Source organism: Pholcus phalangioides, unplaced genomic scaffold (assembly GCF_987345545.1).
Source record: "Pholcus phalangioides strain wild (caught in Gottingen) unplaced genomic scaffold, Ppha-v1.0 ptg000003l_1, whole genome shotgun sequence".
NCBI lineage: Eukaryota > Metazoa > Arthropoda > Arachnida > Araneae > Pholcidae > Pholcus > Pholcus phalangioides.
In genome coordinates, this window is record NW_028301596.1 from 54,896,141 (window position 1) to 54,913,634 (window position 17,494).

At 38.3% G+C, this 17,494-nt stretch overlaps 1 protein-coding gene across 1 annotated transcript in view; it reads right to left on the reverse strand.

Moving 5' to 3' along the window:
• The window catches only part of LOC149088899 (tubulin alpha-1A chain), a 34,910-nt gene extending 19,176 nt beyond the window's left edge, over window positions 1–15,734 (reverse strand). Inside the window, exon 1 of the mRNA XM_089250443.1 lies at window positions 15,586–15,734. Coding sequence (XP_089106569.1) covers window positions 15,586–15,588 — 3 coding nt within the window. The 5' untranslated portion in view covers window positions 15,589–15,734. The remainder of the gene's footprint in view (window positions 1–15,585) is intronic.
• Window positions 15,735–17,494: the final 1,760 nt, after the last annotated feature.

The window sequence follows — 17,494 nt, forward strand, 5'->3', positions numbered from 1 at the left end:
CTGTGCTACGCGTCACTTAAGTGATCAATAAATGCAACGAGGGTAACTTGAGTGATGTGGAACTGTACCACGGGCCGATTGAGTGCTCTGGAACTGTGACACAGGTCATCCAAGTGATTTGAAAAAATGTGCCGCTTAGTTCATTTTTACAAAATCAGGCATGAGGTCACGAGCCACATCAGATGACTCCGAGGGCCACATTTTGTCCGCGGGTCATTGGTTGAGCATAAATATGTGTTCTAACAGATACCAAGTACCTATACAAGGAAATCAGTGTGGTCACTGTATATAGGTTCCCTTCTCCCCACCCCCCTCCATTCTTTGCAGTGTACGATGCATTTTTTGCCTTTGGATTACTTTTACAGGCATAATATGTATCTTTCGTGAAACATTCATTAAAATTAGGGGGTCTTTAACTCGTGGCCCGTGGGCCACATGTGGATATAGAAGCTTTTTTCACTGGCCCACCGACGAAAACGCTTATATAAAAACAGAATTCATATAACTGCTGAAAGGAGAAAAAACCTCAATGGAGAAACTCATTACACAGAATTGGTGAACGAAGTAATTTCAAATATACAAAATTTCAGAACTAATGAGAGAAATAATTTCATAATCTTCAGAATACTTAAAGAATTATTGTAACAAGTAAATTATTTTTAAGAATTAACGAAGATCTCAATATTTCATGAAGAAAATAATTTCAGAATTATGTGTATATTCTTATTCAATGGAAAAAATAACTCCGCAGAATTAATTAATGGTTCAAATTTGATGAAAAAATAATCGCCGAATTAATAAATTGAAAAATAAATTATACAATAATTTTCGGTCACAAAAACGGCAATGGGCTCACCCGTTCAAAGACGCCACTGAGCGAATTTAGATACTACAGCAGGCATTTTCAACCCGTTGCTGGCGAGCACCATGGTGTTCCCTGAAGCACCTAGAGTGCTCGCGAGCACTTGATCAACGTTCCAATTAAACCACCTTGTACAAATTGCATTCACAAGATTGAAATCATCCTGATTTCATGCATTTGTGTGTCAAGCATGCCGTAAGGGTGCTCTTTTTTTGATGATGGGTGCAGGCAGTGCTCGCGGTTAGGAAAAAAGGTTAAAAACCTTTGTACTGCAGTATAGCTTGTTGATCCTCGGGATCCGGGGACATTTTCTTTTTTGACCACGACGTCTAAAAGGTTGGCCGTGATGTCTAACCTGACATGCACCTCGTATACATTCCTCTACGAAATTTCTAGCGAATTTGGTACATGCGTGAATGTGTGTTCTGAGTTTATGGGGGGGGGGGGCATTCAAGTATTACGTCAGCAGAGTTTTAACCATTTTCTACCGCCCCCCCCCCCCCTCCACTGTCAGCAAAAGCTACCAAAACTCTGACACCCCCGTCAGCAAAATTTAGTCAGCTCTGCCCACTACCTCCAAACGCACATTGGGATCAGAGACATACGCAATGGGGCCCCCGTCCCCCAGACGTGGCACAATTCCAGACCATTTAAGCGGCACGTGGCACAAATCATTTAACTGACTCACGGCTTAACAGTTTCAGAATACTTAAGTGGTTGTTGGCACATTCAGAGATCATGTCAGGTGACATGCGGCACAGTTTTAGAGAACTTAAACGGCCCCCCAGTGAGGCTCTACATCACTCAAGTTACCCGTGGCACATTCCCAGATTACTTAAATGATCAGCGGCATATTTAAGAACTATTTGAGTGACGCGTGGCACAATCCCAGATCACTTACAGGATCCGCAGAACATTTAGAGACCACTAAAGCGGCTCTATAGAGGACTTATCAATAGGGGGAATAGGTTCAGGTGCCCACAAACTAGGGGAAGGTTCTTGGCACACTCAGTAAAGATGCCGTTAAGAATGTTTAATATTTCACAAAGGGTGGTCGATGTGCCCCCCCCCTTCGCCGTTATCAAAAGTGAGGAAAACTGAAAAACTTTCCTATCGATGCTGATGTAATACTTGAATGACCCCTATGTGTGGCCCTAATGTCAGAATTGTGCTCGTTTCGCGTTCTTGCTGGTGCTACCATCTGTGTTCCGTATTTTGAAGTTAAAGATGGTAAATGCTTGAATTTTCATATTATGTCAGTATATAAGCCCGCCTGCTCTCTGCAGAGAGACTATTTTGTCTGACTCTTGCATTACACTATGAAAGTTTCAAAAAAGTTCTTTTATAAAACTAAAGATTCAACCAATAAGCGTATCGGTTACGTTCGAGGGAATATAACCAATAGGCCTATAGGTTTTTTTTTCAAGTTTTGTAAAAGATGTTTTATAAAATTTTTGTAGTGGAATTCTGGCCTAAAAGGTGTACCCTGTATTGAAAAATAAATACCTTGCAGTGAATAGGAATCAAGTAGAAACATGTTAAAGTGTCACATTATGTTCACATCATTGAATCCCAATGATATGAACATAATGTGGCACTTTAACATGTTACCACTAGGCTCCTATACACTGCAAGGTGTGTGTATGTGTGTGTGTGTGTGTGTGTGTGATTATAAAAAAACTATCCCGACATATGGACCCCTAACTATCATACCATTCACAGAAACTGAATGAAATTTTGGCATAAGGTATTTTGAGGGATGCGCTCAAGAATGATATGGAAAACAACAGTGTCACTCTAACAGTTACGGTTACAGTGAGAAAATTTCGAAAATATCAAATGGCAACACCAAGTTTTTTGTATTGGAATGTGATCTCCATACTGAAAAACACTAAATAGCGTTGGAATGACACCTGTAGCACGAAAATCCCTCTAGCTAGGCAAGGAAAAAGTAAAAATGACTTTGCCGTGCACCAGAGCATTAATGTTCGTTTCATTCGTCACACCGTTTCTTCGGCTGAGATCCCAGCCTGATTAGTCCTCCACAAGGTCATGTGGAAAACACAATAAAATGCTTTATTTTATGCTGCTTCTATCTCTGTCCTTATTGGTTGTCCTCACTTTTAGCCTATCTACCGCCGGTGATTTTCATGCTACAGTTGCCATTCGAAAGCTATTTAGGGTTTTTCACAATGCAGATCACATTCCAACACAAAAAACTTGGTGTTGCCATTTGATATTTTCGAAATTTTCTCACTGTAACCGTAACTGTTAGAGTGACACTGTTGTTTTCCATATCATTCTTGAGCGCATACGTCAAAATACCTTATGCCAAAATTTCATTCAGTTTCTGTGAATGGTATGATAGTTAGGGGCCCATATGTCGGGATAGTTTTTTTATAATCACCCTGTATATATATATATATATATTCCCAATCAGGACCGTCCCAATGAGTTCGAGGACTCAATACCTGAGCATTTTTCAGAGCCCTATTCAGCTCATTTTAAATGTCAAAAATGTTATTAATGAAAAATTTCCTATAATTCAGGGCTCCCTTATTTCATTCGAGGACTTTTCGGCCCTTCTGTAAAGATGTCACGGATTCATGTTAACATGATGTACGGACACAATCTCTCATTGTTCGAATGAAATTTCCTAGGAGATAAAAAAACAAAATCCATATGCCGGCTGTAAATCTTTTTCAACGTGGATTTACGACATATTTACGTGACATGCGCACTTCACATGCAATTTTTGTTCCAACTATATTCTGTGTATAAGTGAGGTGAAAAGCCTGATATGACATGACGTACAAATAGTATATTGACTATATTCATCGTAAATCAGTGGAGTACTTTGACTTTAGAACGTCAAGTGAAAGAAACCGAAGGTTCTTGGACTGGTACGAAAGAATGTACATATATTTTGAGAACGGTTTAAAATAGAAAGATAACTCTCGGAAATATTCATCCATTGCTTAACAATTACATGAGTTTTTATTTATTTATTTATTTACAATAACCCCAGAAGGCATGAAATGCACTAATACTGGAAGAAAAAAAACAATAATAATAGTCAGAACTGGAAGCACTTCGCATACGGAGTCAGGTCGAAATCCCCAATAGCAGAAGCAAATCTTGCGTAGGAGGCACATACAAGTTCTGATGGAAGACTGTTCCATATTCTCGCCACACGGCATCTATATCCGTGGGAAAAGCAATCCCTTCTAGTCGTTGGTAGTCTTATTTGGAAGCGATGCCTACGTAGGTTAACTCGCCTGTCTATGATCTCAAAGAAAGGCTCTCTCGATGGTAGATAAACAATTTGGTGGACTAGTTTGTAGCCCATCTTCAGATCTGCAGCGATTCTACGCCATTCCAGCGAGTGTAAACCCAGAAATTGAAGTCTCTGGCAATAAGATAGACCGCTCATGCCAGGTATTCGTTTAGTAAACGACCTCTGTGGCTTTTCGAGGAGCTGCATGTCCTTGATTTTGTAAGGGCTCCATACTTGCGAACAGAACTCCAGAGTCGGGCGAACGTACACACAGAAAGCATATGACAACGTATGCGCATCACACTTACGGTATGCCGTACGTAACATATATGAAATTCTATTAGCTTTGCAGACTATGCCATGATAATGGTCAGTGAAATCCAGAATGCGGCTCATTGCAATACCTAAATCACACGCATGTATCCAATTGCTGTAACGTTTCATTACCTAGTTGGTAATATTCAGGATCGGTGCGTCTACCTAAATGCATTGATCCACTTTTTGATGATGAAACAGGTAGCTTCATCACTTCATCGGTTTGGAAACGAGTCGTGGGCAACATAATTAAGAGGTCTATCACAGGTATATTGATAGATCAGTAAATGTGCCACGGACCGCTTGAGTGATCTGAAACTGCCGGGTCATTAGTGTAATCTGGGATTGTGGGGTGGACACTCAAGTGCTCTGGGACTGTCCCGCGAGTCACTAAAGTGATCTGTAAATACGTCGTGGGTCACGTAAGTGATCTGGAACATCACCGAGGGTCATTTAAGTGACCAGGAAATGTGTCGCGGGTCACTTGAGTGAACTGAAAATGCACCGATGACTTCTTAATTGCTTCGCAACTGTGTCGCACGTTACTCCAGTGAAATGTGTATGTGTCATGGGTCATTTCAAAGGTCTGCGTAGACTCAAGTGAATGGAATTGCATATCGGGTCACTTTTGTGATCCGTTTATGCGCGACTTGATCAATTTTTACAAAATGAAGTTTGAGGTCGCGGGCCACATCATATGACTCCGAGGGCCACATTTGTCCCATAGGTCACTCTACATCATGGTCGGTTGAAAACTAGGCTCACGAAGTAAATAAATAAACGAGCGAGCTCAATGTAAATCTCGTCGATAAAAATGGCAGTAGCCATTCAGGTGTGTCCACACTGCTCGTGAGTATCAAATACACCGACAATGCACTAGTCAGTAGGCCGCTGCTACACACCACTTTGTGTTCATGTGGGGCCACATCACGTAAGAAGTGTGTGTGTAGCAGCAGCCTTAAAGCATGGAAAACCTGAATTATTGTAGTACGCCTGCCTCATATACTAAACCAGGTGATTTTCAGCAAACAAGCCTAAAGTTGGTGGGCTATGGGAAAATTGCAAAAAAGTGCTAAAAAAATCCGCTGATTAGAAAGTGCTATATATTTTCCACATCAGTCTGGTACATCGCGAAATGACTAGCAGCCGGACTTTTCAATTACCCTTAGGGTTGCTAGAGAGAAGTGTTAAAAAAGCAAATATTCCCGGGCACACCCACTATTCAAAAATCCACGAGAATTTTAAATTAAACTTCACGTGTGGACCAATAAAATGATCAACGGTTTGATTTGTTTATAATTCTTCCAGAGTCATTGATTTAAAATAGTGGGGCCCCAACCTGTGTACCGGGGATGCGCGAAAAATAATCATCAATGGCGTAAAAAAACGAGTGAAAAAATTCAGAATAATGATTATAGTGTAATATATACGACGGGGTACACGTCTCCTGAGCATTTCTAGGAGGGATGGGCAAACTTTCAACGCATTTGTAGGCGTACGCCAATCTCCTATGAATTAAAAAGTGCGCAGATATTCTAGGTATCCCTAAGTGAGTAAGTAAGAGAAGCTTCCAATATGTTTCTAGGGATGTAGACGCCTTCTAAGAATTTCGAAAAATACGCACGTACCTTGCACGTTTGTAAAAAGTTTTAGGGGGATACGCAAATCCTCCTACTCATTTTCTATAGATACGCCAGCATACCTTTACATCCATAGAGCAACTACGCAGCTCTATGGATACGCGAGCCTCTCTTACATTTCAAGGAACACACCCGCCTAAGCATTTCTATAGATACGAGTCTCCCTTAAATTTCAAGGAGTGCACATCACGACGCATTTCTATGAATACGATAGCCTTCCTCACATTTCACAGAGTAAACGCATTTACGCATTTCTATGAAAATACGCAAGCCTTCCTCACATTTCACAGAGCAAGCGCATCTACGCATTTCTATGATACGTAAGCCTCATATTTCACAGAGTAAACGCATCTACGCATTTCTATGAATACGCAAGCCTCATATTTCACAGAGTAAACGAATCTACGCATTTCTATGAATACGCAAGCCTTCCTCACATTTCACAGAGCAAGCGCATCTACGCATTTCTATGATACGTAAGCTTCATATTTCACAGAGTAAACGCATCTACGCATTTCTATGAATACGCAAGCCTCATATTTCACAGAGTAAACGAATCTACGCATTTCTATGAATACGCAAGCCTTCCTTACATTTCACAGAGCAAGCGCATCTACGCATTTCTATGAATACGCAAGCCTTCCTCACATTTCACAGAGCAAGCGCATCTACGCATTTCTATGATACGTAAGCCTCATATTTCACAGAGTAAACGCATCTACGCATTTCTATGAATACGCAAGCCTCATATTTCACAGAGTAAACGAATCTACGCATTTCTATGAATACGCAAGCCTTCCTCACATTTCACAGAGTAAACGCATTTACGCATTTCTATGAATACACAAGCCCTCACATTTCACAGAGTATTCGCACTTTTATGAATACACAAGCCTTCCTCACATTTCACAGAGTAAACGCATCTACGCATTTCTATGGATACGCGAGATTCCTTTAAAGGTTGGGAACCACTGAGCTAAAGCTTCACAACCATAGGAATAGAATTACGTCACTGTAAAAGAAATAGGTAAAAAAATACATTGTGTGTGTGTGTGTGTGTGTGTGTGTGTGTGTGTGTGTGTGTGTGTGTGTGTGTGTGTGTGTGTGTGTGTGTATACACGTATAATGTAATATTGAAGATATCATTAGCTAACGTGTGAGGAGTGTCTATAAGGTTAAACATCTCGAAGACAAAACAAACAAAAAAAGATATGAAGAGCAGAAAGAGCGATAAGAAAAGAAAGAGAGTAATATGAAAGGAACTGTCTGGAGATTCTTGTGGTAATAACTGAACAGGGTGAAACTGAAAAGACTGGCTTTTTGTTTACTGGTCCGTGTCCAGACAGTGGAAAATGAAGGTTACGGACCGGCCGGAATGGCATAGGAATGAAAAACAAGAATCAAGAAACCAGTCGTATAATATATAAAAGAAAATAAGTTTCAGGACCATGACGTGTTCAAAGACCAGAGGAAGAAGGACGCACGCCTGACTTACCTTCCCTTTTTCTTTTTTTTCTCCTTCTGGACCATGGCTAAGTACGTACATCATCCAGAAGCTCGAATTTGTTCGTCTGAGACTAAATTGTGTTCGAATCCAGTTGCGTTGTGGAGTTTTTACAAGCCGGGACGGGGTTGAGTATTTTTGCGGATCGGTACAAAATCGGCTTTGCGGCCCCAAAACAAGGGCGCTTGCTCAACCTTTTTGGGAATTTTGGGGTACTTCATTGGTATGAAAAGGTGTCGCGGGCCAATTAATCGATCTGGAAATGTGCCGCGGGTCGGTTAATTGATCTGGAGCTGTGCGGTTGGCAGCTCATACGCTCGAACCGCGCCGCAGATCACGGGTTAAGCTATCTGGGAAAGTGCGCTGGTCGCTTAAGTTATCTGGGAATTTGCCATTGGTCACTCAAGTTATATGGGAATGTTTCCTTGTGAATGAACTTTGTGATCTGGAACTGCACCGTAAGCCACTTAAGTTATCTGCCGCTGGTCCCTTTAGTGATCTAGAAATGTGTCGCGGGTCACTTAAGTGATCTGGTAATGTGCCGCAGGCCACTTACGTGTGACCGCGGGTTGAAAGCAATCTTGTAATGTGCCGCTTAGTTTATTTTTCATAAGTAAGTTTGGGGTCATAGGCCACATCAGATGATTCCGAAAGTCACATTTGGCCCACGGGCCATGGGTTGAGCATGTATGCTCTAAAGCGAAGTTCTGCAATCCCTCAGGAACCACGAACATCCTGGTGCACACCAGGTTTACATTGGAACCCACAATGAATATCAAACTACTATTTCATGGTCATAAAAATAACCATTCGTCAATAAATTTGGATGATGGTGGCCAACGCAGTCAAAAATTCGTCAATTACAGTCAAAGAAATTGTCAAAGGCAAGTGAAATTGCAAATTACAGCCAAAAAAATTGTCGGTCAAAAAAAAAATCCAGACAAAAAAGATAGCCAAAAGCAAGTAAATTTGCCAATTCCAGCTAAAAAAAAAATTGTCAAAGGCGTCACTTAATGTCGTAAAAGTGATCTCCATTCTTGATTTTAAAAATTCAAGTGAGCCTCGTTGAAAATAAGGGAAAAATGGGCATTTTATGAAACGGTTTGAAGACCAAAATTATGTGAAAGTCCGGTAAAATACGAGTTATATGGTCACCAATACAAACAAGTTTTCGGCCAGCGAGCGGCAGAATTACGGCATATCTGGCCCTACTGCAATCAATATTATTACTAAACCACAACCGACCAACTATCGTGAGTGAAACTTCTTTCATTGCGCAAATATTATTTGCAAGTCTATCAAAGAATTGATATCAGATAGCTTGTATTTTGGCACGATATTCATGTGCAAGAAAAGGAGCCAATTGAATTCAACTAGGACACAAATAAAAACGTCCTACATTCCACAATAATCTGTAGCAAACTTTGGTACAAAAGTGTTTTCTGGGCGCATCGATACATTGTCAAAACTTGCCTGTCAAAAGTATCGACACATCGACACTACTGAAGTAAGTTACTACAATAACAAAACATGCCAAAAAAAAAAAAATGTTTTTGGCCTATATTTTTCTCTAACATTCCTTAAAGCATTGAATACATTTGATGATTAGATGTCACGAAATATACGGTTTTTTTTTACCCAGTACATTCCTTCCGGTACACGAACAAATCTGATTGGTTGGAGGCAGACGTCACGCAACTTGCCGAAAGAGTTTTTTAATCTAAAATATGTGTATCATGGAGTAAAATATATCTGAGTAGACAAATGCATAGAAAGAAAAAGAAAGGGTCTCAAAAAATCACCATAGAGACTTTTTATTGCAAAAATATGCTCAGGGTATAACAACAAAAACTGACGTTTTTTCCCCTTTTTGAATGAGCAGTATAAAAATAATGCATATATAAGGATCACAATTCCCTATTCGTTAAAGTTCAGCAAGAGAGTAAAATCTTCATAAATTGTTTGATTTCAGAATCAAATTCAATCATTACGAATTTGAAAGATAGACGACAACACTAACGCATAATAATCTCTAGTGTCTTCCTTTTCCCCTAGGTTACTAACTTCAATCTTCCGTTTGAAAAATCTCGCTACGGCAAGTGATTTTTGACACATTTCTTTTATCAATCACGAGATTTCGATGACGATAAACTAATATCATTTAGAAGCCTGCGGCGTATTTAAGTTCGAAATTGAAGCATTTATAAGATTCGTGTCCCCCCGTGTTAACCAATACAATAGAAAAAGTATAGAACAGTATTCACCATTTTTTAGCATTTACAGCATTCGTGATCCGCATTTTAGGATTTGTAATACTTTTTTCTGCATTTTTTTTTATCATTTAAAGCATTTACAACATTTCTATTCAAATACGCAACAGGCGAAATGCCCAACGAGGTGGCTGAGATGCCCGTAACAAATATGAATGACATATATTTCTAAAATACAGCAACCCCCCCCCCAACTAAAAATGCAATTATAACTAAATGAAATAAAACTAAAGACTATCCAATGTTATACATGATAAAATATAATACAATGCCCATAAAAAAATATTTATGGTTGTCTTATTCTAAGTACGGATAGCTTCTAGATCCACCCCAACCTTATCGTATCTCTTTTTAAACGTGCCAATTGTTAAAATTGTCTTACTAAACGATACTACTATTACTACTGAACCAGACACACACACATACATACATGCACCACTCGTCCATATTCATCTGCGGAACTTCTAATGAATTGGTACATGTTGGAATGTGCGTGTATGCAGTGTCGTAACTAGACATTCCTATGCCCTGTGCAAGAATTTGCATTTAGGCCTCTTCTAGCCCATTCTGGGCTACCCCCCCCCCTTCCAAGTGGGCCCTGTGCTGCACCTGCCTAGTTACAACGCTACGTGTATGTATTGTGAGAAAAAAGCGAAGTTTGTTATATGTGCAATGCTACTTCACCAACTCTGGTCATATCGCTATATTGCAATTTACTGCCATTAGTGAGATGTGTTGGAAGTGAAGGCGCTGTCTATCGGTGGTCGCCTCGAGTTCGTTAGGGAAAATATCTTATCTATATCCTCCCTTTGGGTTCGAACCCGTGACCCAGACAACAACCTTCACGATGGTAGACGAGTATCTTACCACCATGCCACTCGGGCACAATATATGTGCAATGCTGTCGTCTGCCATCAATTTTTCTAATTATGAGTGAAGTGTAATGATTGAAGAACCGTATCGTTGTGTAGAGGCCAGTTGATCTTTGTGGCGAGACTTTTTAAAGGAGGAGATCGGCTCGCATTCGCCCCTCGAAGTTGTAAACCACAGAAAACCAACTTCAACCGACCACCACTGTGCCGACGGTGGATTTGGACCCTACTAAACGATACTGGTGTCCCCCTCAGCGAAGCAGTTGACTGACGGTGTATTAAAAACTCGTGGTTCATCCTATACATCCCGTCGAAAATTTTAAAACACTTCGATCATATGCCTCCGACAACGACACCCGCGTTCCTCCGATGTAAACAAATTCAAGAAATCAAGTCTTTCTTCATAGCTCAAGCATTGTGTGCCAACGCGCGTAGTTCCTCTCTGCATTCCCTCAACCAAGTCCATGTTCCTATGTTTTTCTTTTCCTTCCGTACATATCTTTTAAGTTCCTAGATATGGTAAGACTAGAATCTAGAGAGATTGACCTCGAACATTACACGTTTCTTGGTGACTGACCATCGCGAATCGTGGAGACAACTCCCTACATCCTCTTATTTGGGAATCACGATTTCGTGAATGTTTAAAATCATCGAAGGGCGAAAGAAAAAAGAAAATAAGACATCTAATTACGCTTCGGGAAAATTGAGAGAGGAAAATGATTTTCTTCTGTTTTTACACACAGAAGTAGTAGAAGTAATTTTTCTTATATATTGTAGTTCTTTAAATTTTTACACAATTTTCCTTCTATTTTGATACATTGTAAAGCTTTTCATATGAAACGAGAGAAAAACCTGTTTGTCCTCCTCTAGTTTCAGATTTTTTTTCTTTACGCACAGTGGCGGCGTCGGAGCCGGGAGGTGCTCGAGCACCCTTAGAATTGATTCATAATTCAAAATTTCCTAAAGACAAGCACCCACAGGTTCAAAACACTTCCGTCGACTCTGTTTATGCATGTGCATATTTGTCTGTGAGTGAATGTTCGAAAAAATGATATTCTATTGCAGAGGCTTTTAAAAAATGGTCTGTTGACCTCCAGGGGTTCTTAAGAAGTTTCTTTTAGATAATGAAAATGCAGAGACTTGCCAACCTCCAGTAAGTAAAAACCAGTAGGTAAAAAAGTGATTTTATAGTTATTATGATTGTAATGTATATTTTGTAATGTATGCTTTTTTATGAATAAATTGCCAGAGGTATCCAGTCCGTGAGGACAATGAGCCGATATTGCCATACGGCGATATGGCCTGGGTATCTTTCGGTTTGACGGTATAAAGGTCCCGATTTTTTGCAATTTTCGCTATGAAATATTGTCAGCGATACATAGAGAAAATATGGTTATTGAATCATCTACCAGTCAATTTACGACAAAACACTTGTATAAGATAATGTTTTTAACGTGCACGGGCAGCCATGTTCGTTACACCCCCTTCACACAGGCTACTGTACTAATCTAGGTGCTGTGATGTCGCAAGAGCTTTTCATGCAATAGGGAAAGAAATCGCTTTCTAAAAGTAAAAACTGTAGAAGCCAAAAACAGCAACTCTTCTTCTTCCTTTTCTTACATTTTTATTATTTTTAAGTAGATGGCAATAATATTGAAAAAACGGGCAATTTCAATTCATAATACGAAAGCCCCGAGAATGTCGTGGAAATCCGGCAACGGAAAGTTGGCAACTCTGAAAATATATAGAGAGAATAGAATTTTTTCAAGAAAGTTAGGTTTTCGTACTACCTAACACTTGAAAAGAAAAACCGCAACTGACGAAGATATTTAGTTCCAAGAAATTGAATCATCGTAAAAAAATGTCATGTATGAAAAAGGAATGAAGCAAAAACCACAGATTATATGATTCACAATAGGCCATAAAAGATTGACAAAGACACACACATACACGTGTATACACACAACTGAGGTGCCAAGCGATTTAGCACAGCGTATCACTATTTCGACATCGTGGTTGAAGTGAGAACCCCCTAATAAAAGCTTCTGATAATAACTCTTTGAAAGTAAAAAATGCAAATAATAATAACTCTTACTCAGACTTTTCGTTGTCAGTGTCCAATTACCATTTTTCCCTTTGAAAAACATCATTAAAAAAGACACAAGGTGTTTCGATTTTTTTCCCCTAATACAGTCGACGTTAGTTATAGCCAGAGCCCGGATTATGTGCACTAAAAAGTGGCGAAATATGGTCTAAAAATATGCAAATATGCATTTACAAATAGCAAAATATGTACTTAAAAATGCCAAAATATGCACAAAATCCCAACATATGCACTAAAAAAATTCTGGAAAAGTTAAAAATTCTGAAATATGTACCCAAAATGAGAAGATATGCATTAAAAAAATCGTCATGCAAAATATAAGTTACGTTTTTAAAATGCATATTTTCTATTTTTTTGTATGCATATGTACATTATTGCATATTCATTTACAAAAAAAAAAAATCCTCACATACATATGCAAATAACTCGTACTTAGGTATTTTTAATTTCTAGTGTGTTGTAGCTTTCTTTCAAGCCGAGCACAACTTCGGTCTATCGCCATAGGCTACCGAGTGAGTTGTGTCGGAAGTTCGACTGTGTGTACCTAATAGTCTAGTGGGTATCTAGTTGTGTTGCGCCTGATTTTTCAGTACTGCAATCTATATTTTCAGAAGCGAAGTGAGTAAAATGTAATGATTGTATATTTGTACCATTGAAGGCCTGTTACTATTTCTGGGTAGACTTTATATCGGGAAGATCGGCTCGCAATCGCGCCTTGAAGTTGAGAACCACAGTCTGTTGTAGCCAGAACCAGAACCAATTGATGGCCCGAAATAGGGCCAGGCATCACACTTACTCCGAAAATTCTTTGATTTTATGCATTTATATGATTTAATGTTAGAAAAGCCAAAATATGCAAATGTATGTAATCCGGGCCTCAGTCATAACGATCTCCTTCGTTCTATTCGTTTCACAGAAAAGCACGTTATATCGGATGTCATTATATCGAACTTTTGAAGGAAAAAAAATAGCTTTTTAAAATAATTTTTTTTCTCCGACAGAATAGAAAATTATACAGGGTGTCCTAATTCTGTCTTTATCTCGTCAACCGTTCGCCATGGTTCCAATTTAAAAAAATGCTCAAAATATTTTAAGAAATAAATCTGTACCAGGTTTTGACAGTGAAAATACACTATCACAAAATAAATTTTAAAAAATCTAAATTTTTATACAATCCCCATGTCCTCTAACTTCCAATTAGAATTTTGTTGCCCTGTCTCTTCTGAGGCAAAAAGAAAAAAGCCCACGTTCGATATTCGCTGAGATATTTGAATTCAAAAATTTATAGAAAAAAGGAGGAAGAACAAGACAATGAGCTTGTCCGTCAGTTTATGCTGTTCTTTCAGTATATGGATTCAGATTTAAAAAAAACTTGCTATTTAAATGTTAAAGAATTTTGTAACGAATGAAAAAATGTTTTTCAATTTGATAATTATTTGTACAGATGCAAAAATATTCCATAATTTCCACGAAACATTATCACATATGAAGAAATTTTTTCTCGTTCAATAACATTTCAAAAGATATGAAAATTTTTGAAAATTTAAATTTCTTTGTCAGGTGTGAAAAATTATTCGATTACATACGTAAATATCTTTTTTTTTTTACTCAAGTCAAGTTTTTCGATTTTTAGCAGGCGCAAACTAAGGCGCTTTAAGGAAAATTGTTCCATTGAAAAATCAACTTTAAAAATATCTGGGTTTGTCAATGCTAAAATAAGAGGATTTTAAGGTAACTGACTACGTGCGGGGGCACTTTTTTTTTAAAACACTATTTTCACAAAACAACAAGGGGGTTGGAATAATAATACTGCGTGAAATAAGGAAATCCAGTGAAATTTCTGAAATATCTTTAAAACTTTTTGAGATATTTTAAATTGTGTCAAAATTGGCTCATTTTCATTACTTACGCCAGACATTGTACACTGAAAATTAAACCATTTATTTCAATAGTTTTGATACTGCATGTTGCTACGATTATTATCTGTGCGATGAACTAAAAGTTTTAAGATGCACAAAATATTCTCTTAGATATGGCAGTTTTTGTGAAACAATACGTGAATTTTCACAATTTTTTTTTTCTAAATTCAAACAGCTGTAAAATATTGAATTCTAAAGATATGGCCAAGATCCTAGTTCATTGCACAGCTAAAACATTATCTGAAATACTGTTGAAAAATTTCATGAAAATATCTAGCATATTTTTTGAGAAATTATTGTTCGCGTGGAATAAAGTGAAAACGATGACATGGCTCTTCAAAAAAAAAACGAGTTTAAAAATTGTTTGTTGCCTTTTGAAACCATTGCTGCAGGTGATTTAAATCAGCCATAACTTTGTTTTTACTCATTGCATGCATAAAACAGTTCTCGATTCTGTGTAAAACATTCTTCCAAATAAATATATAAAATCATTTTCGACAATATTCGAAAAAATCGTCGTTTTATCAAAAAAACTTTAAAAAAAAAGAGCATTTTAGTGGGAAAACATTAGCACATGTATAATGCCTGCAGCAGTCAGTATACGTTAAAATATTTTAAAAATATTTCTAGTACAGGGTAGAACAAAGACAGTTTTAGACGCAAATAATTCCAGTGTTTGAAAATTGAAAAATTCGAAAATGTGTTTTTTTGGAAAATTTGCGGGCACTAACCCCTATTACACATCGATTCATAATTTCAATAATTTTATAATCAATTCCCCCCCCCCTCAAATATCAAAATGATAAGTAAATATCTACTTGCCATTATGAATGTTATGTCTTGAATATATGACGAGGTGTATGGAGAAAAATTGGTCAAAGATGTCCGAAGAAGATAATGAATGGGATGGACAAGACAGAGACAAAAAACCTCACCGTCCGAACTTCAATGGGTCTGCAGTGAGAAATGATCTGATTCACAAGAGAAAACAACTTTTCCGTCTCGCGTTCCGCTTCTGATTTCAGACACGCCCCATCCCTTCTTCTGATTGGCTGTTCCCTCGATTACGTCACTCCATAACAAATTATTGAAAATAATCTCGACAAGTTTTCAATAAAAAAACTCACTTCAATCATCCTTAAACCAGGACCATCTTAAAGGGGTCTCATATTTTTTTAACATGGTGAAAAATTGGAACTGCTCTAGTTGAAATATTATTAAAAATATTATTTAATCATTGATTTCATTCCAATTTTTTTACAATTATTTGTGATTGTATAACGCTAACCCCCCCCCCCCCAGAGAACAGCAGAAAGTTTTACATATATTTTTAATTTAATTTCTTTTTTTGCAAATTTAAAAAAGAAAATGTATTAAAAACAGCTCGCACGAATGGTAAAATAACATGACATCACTGCAGTTGGATAAAAATTGATTCGAAATAAAGGGAAATGTTCATTTCATGAAATGAAGCAAAAAGGTTGAGATTTCTTCGACTCAATCCTATTCAAAATTAAATATTAAATTCTGAAAATTAAAAAAGTTTCATTTCAATTTTAAAAAGATTGAGTCAATGAAATCTCAAATTTTCGCTTTACTTCATGAACCGAACATTTTCCTTTATTCTGAATCAATTTTCATTCAATTACATTGATGTCATGCTATTTCATCATGTGCGCAAGGTGTTTTTAATGGGTTTTTTTGTTTAATTTGCCGAAAATTATGTATTTGAGGTATGTAAAATTTTATACTGGCATATTTTTACTGGCAAAATTTTATACATACATACAAGAATATTTGTAAAAAAATCTTAAGAGTGTCATGGGCCTCCCAGGCCAAAGGATTTTTCTCTGAGGCCTTTTCTGATATTTCTACGATTAGGGTAGAAATTACGTAGAGCATAGTTTCACCATGTTAAGACGCATGAGACACCCCTAAAGAGCATCATGGGCAAAGTGATTTTTCCGAGGCCTTCTTATCTGGTTAAAAATGCCTGCTTTCCAATTTAGGGGCCGTTCAAGTATTACGTAAGCAAATTTTTATCCATTTTTGACCCCCCCCCCCTTGTCAGCAAAATTTCGTCATCAGCTCTGCCCCTCTGAATCCTAACTCATATTTTCATAAAGGGTGGTTGATGACGTAAGCATTATCCAAACCCCCCCCCCCCCGTCATCAAAAGTCAGCAAATCGGAACCCCCCCCCCCCCATCGATGATGACGTAATACTTGAACGGCCCCTTATACGCTTAGTCTTGAAAATTTTAACTAGATATCATTTTGATGAGGCCTCTGGGGCATGCCAAAGCCTCCTAGATACCACTAGATAGGAGGTTTTGGTCTGCCTGGGTGGGCCCATGCGTTATGACGGCACCGCACTGAACCAAGCCCTTTTTCTTCAACCTGTTAAGTGGTGGGGCTTTTAATTCAGCCCCCCCCCTCCGCTCCCCGACCTTCAAAAGAACACGTTAGGGACCTCAGGTCTCCGAACTCGTCAAGACAGCCCTGTTTCTCAGGAATTGAAGCGACTTGAAGAATATGCGAAGTGCTGCGGGAGTGACGTATTCAACAACAGAAAGAAAAAAAAATCGCAACCCCCCTTAATGACCCCTACCAGTTAACAGGTTGAAAAAAAAAGTGCTTGGTTCAGAGCAGTGCCATCTTAACGCATGGGCCCACCCAGGCAGACCAAAACCTCCTATCTAGTGGTATCTAGGAGGCTTTGGCATGACCCA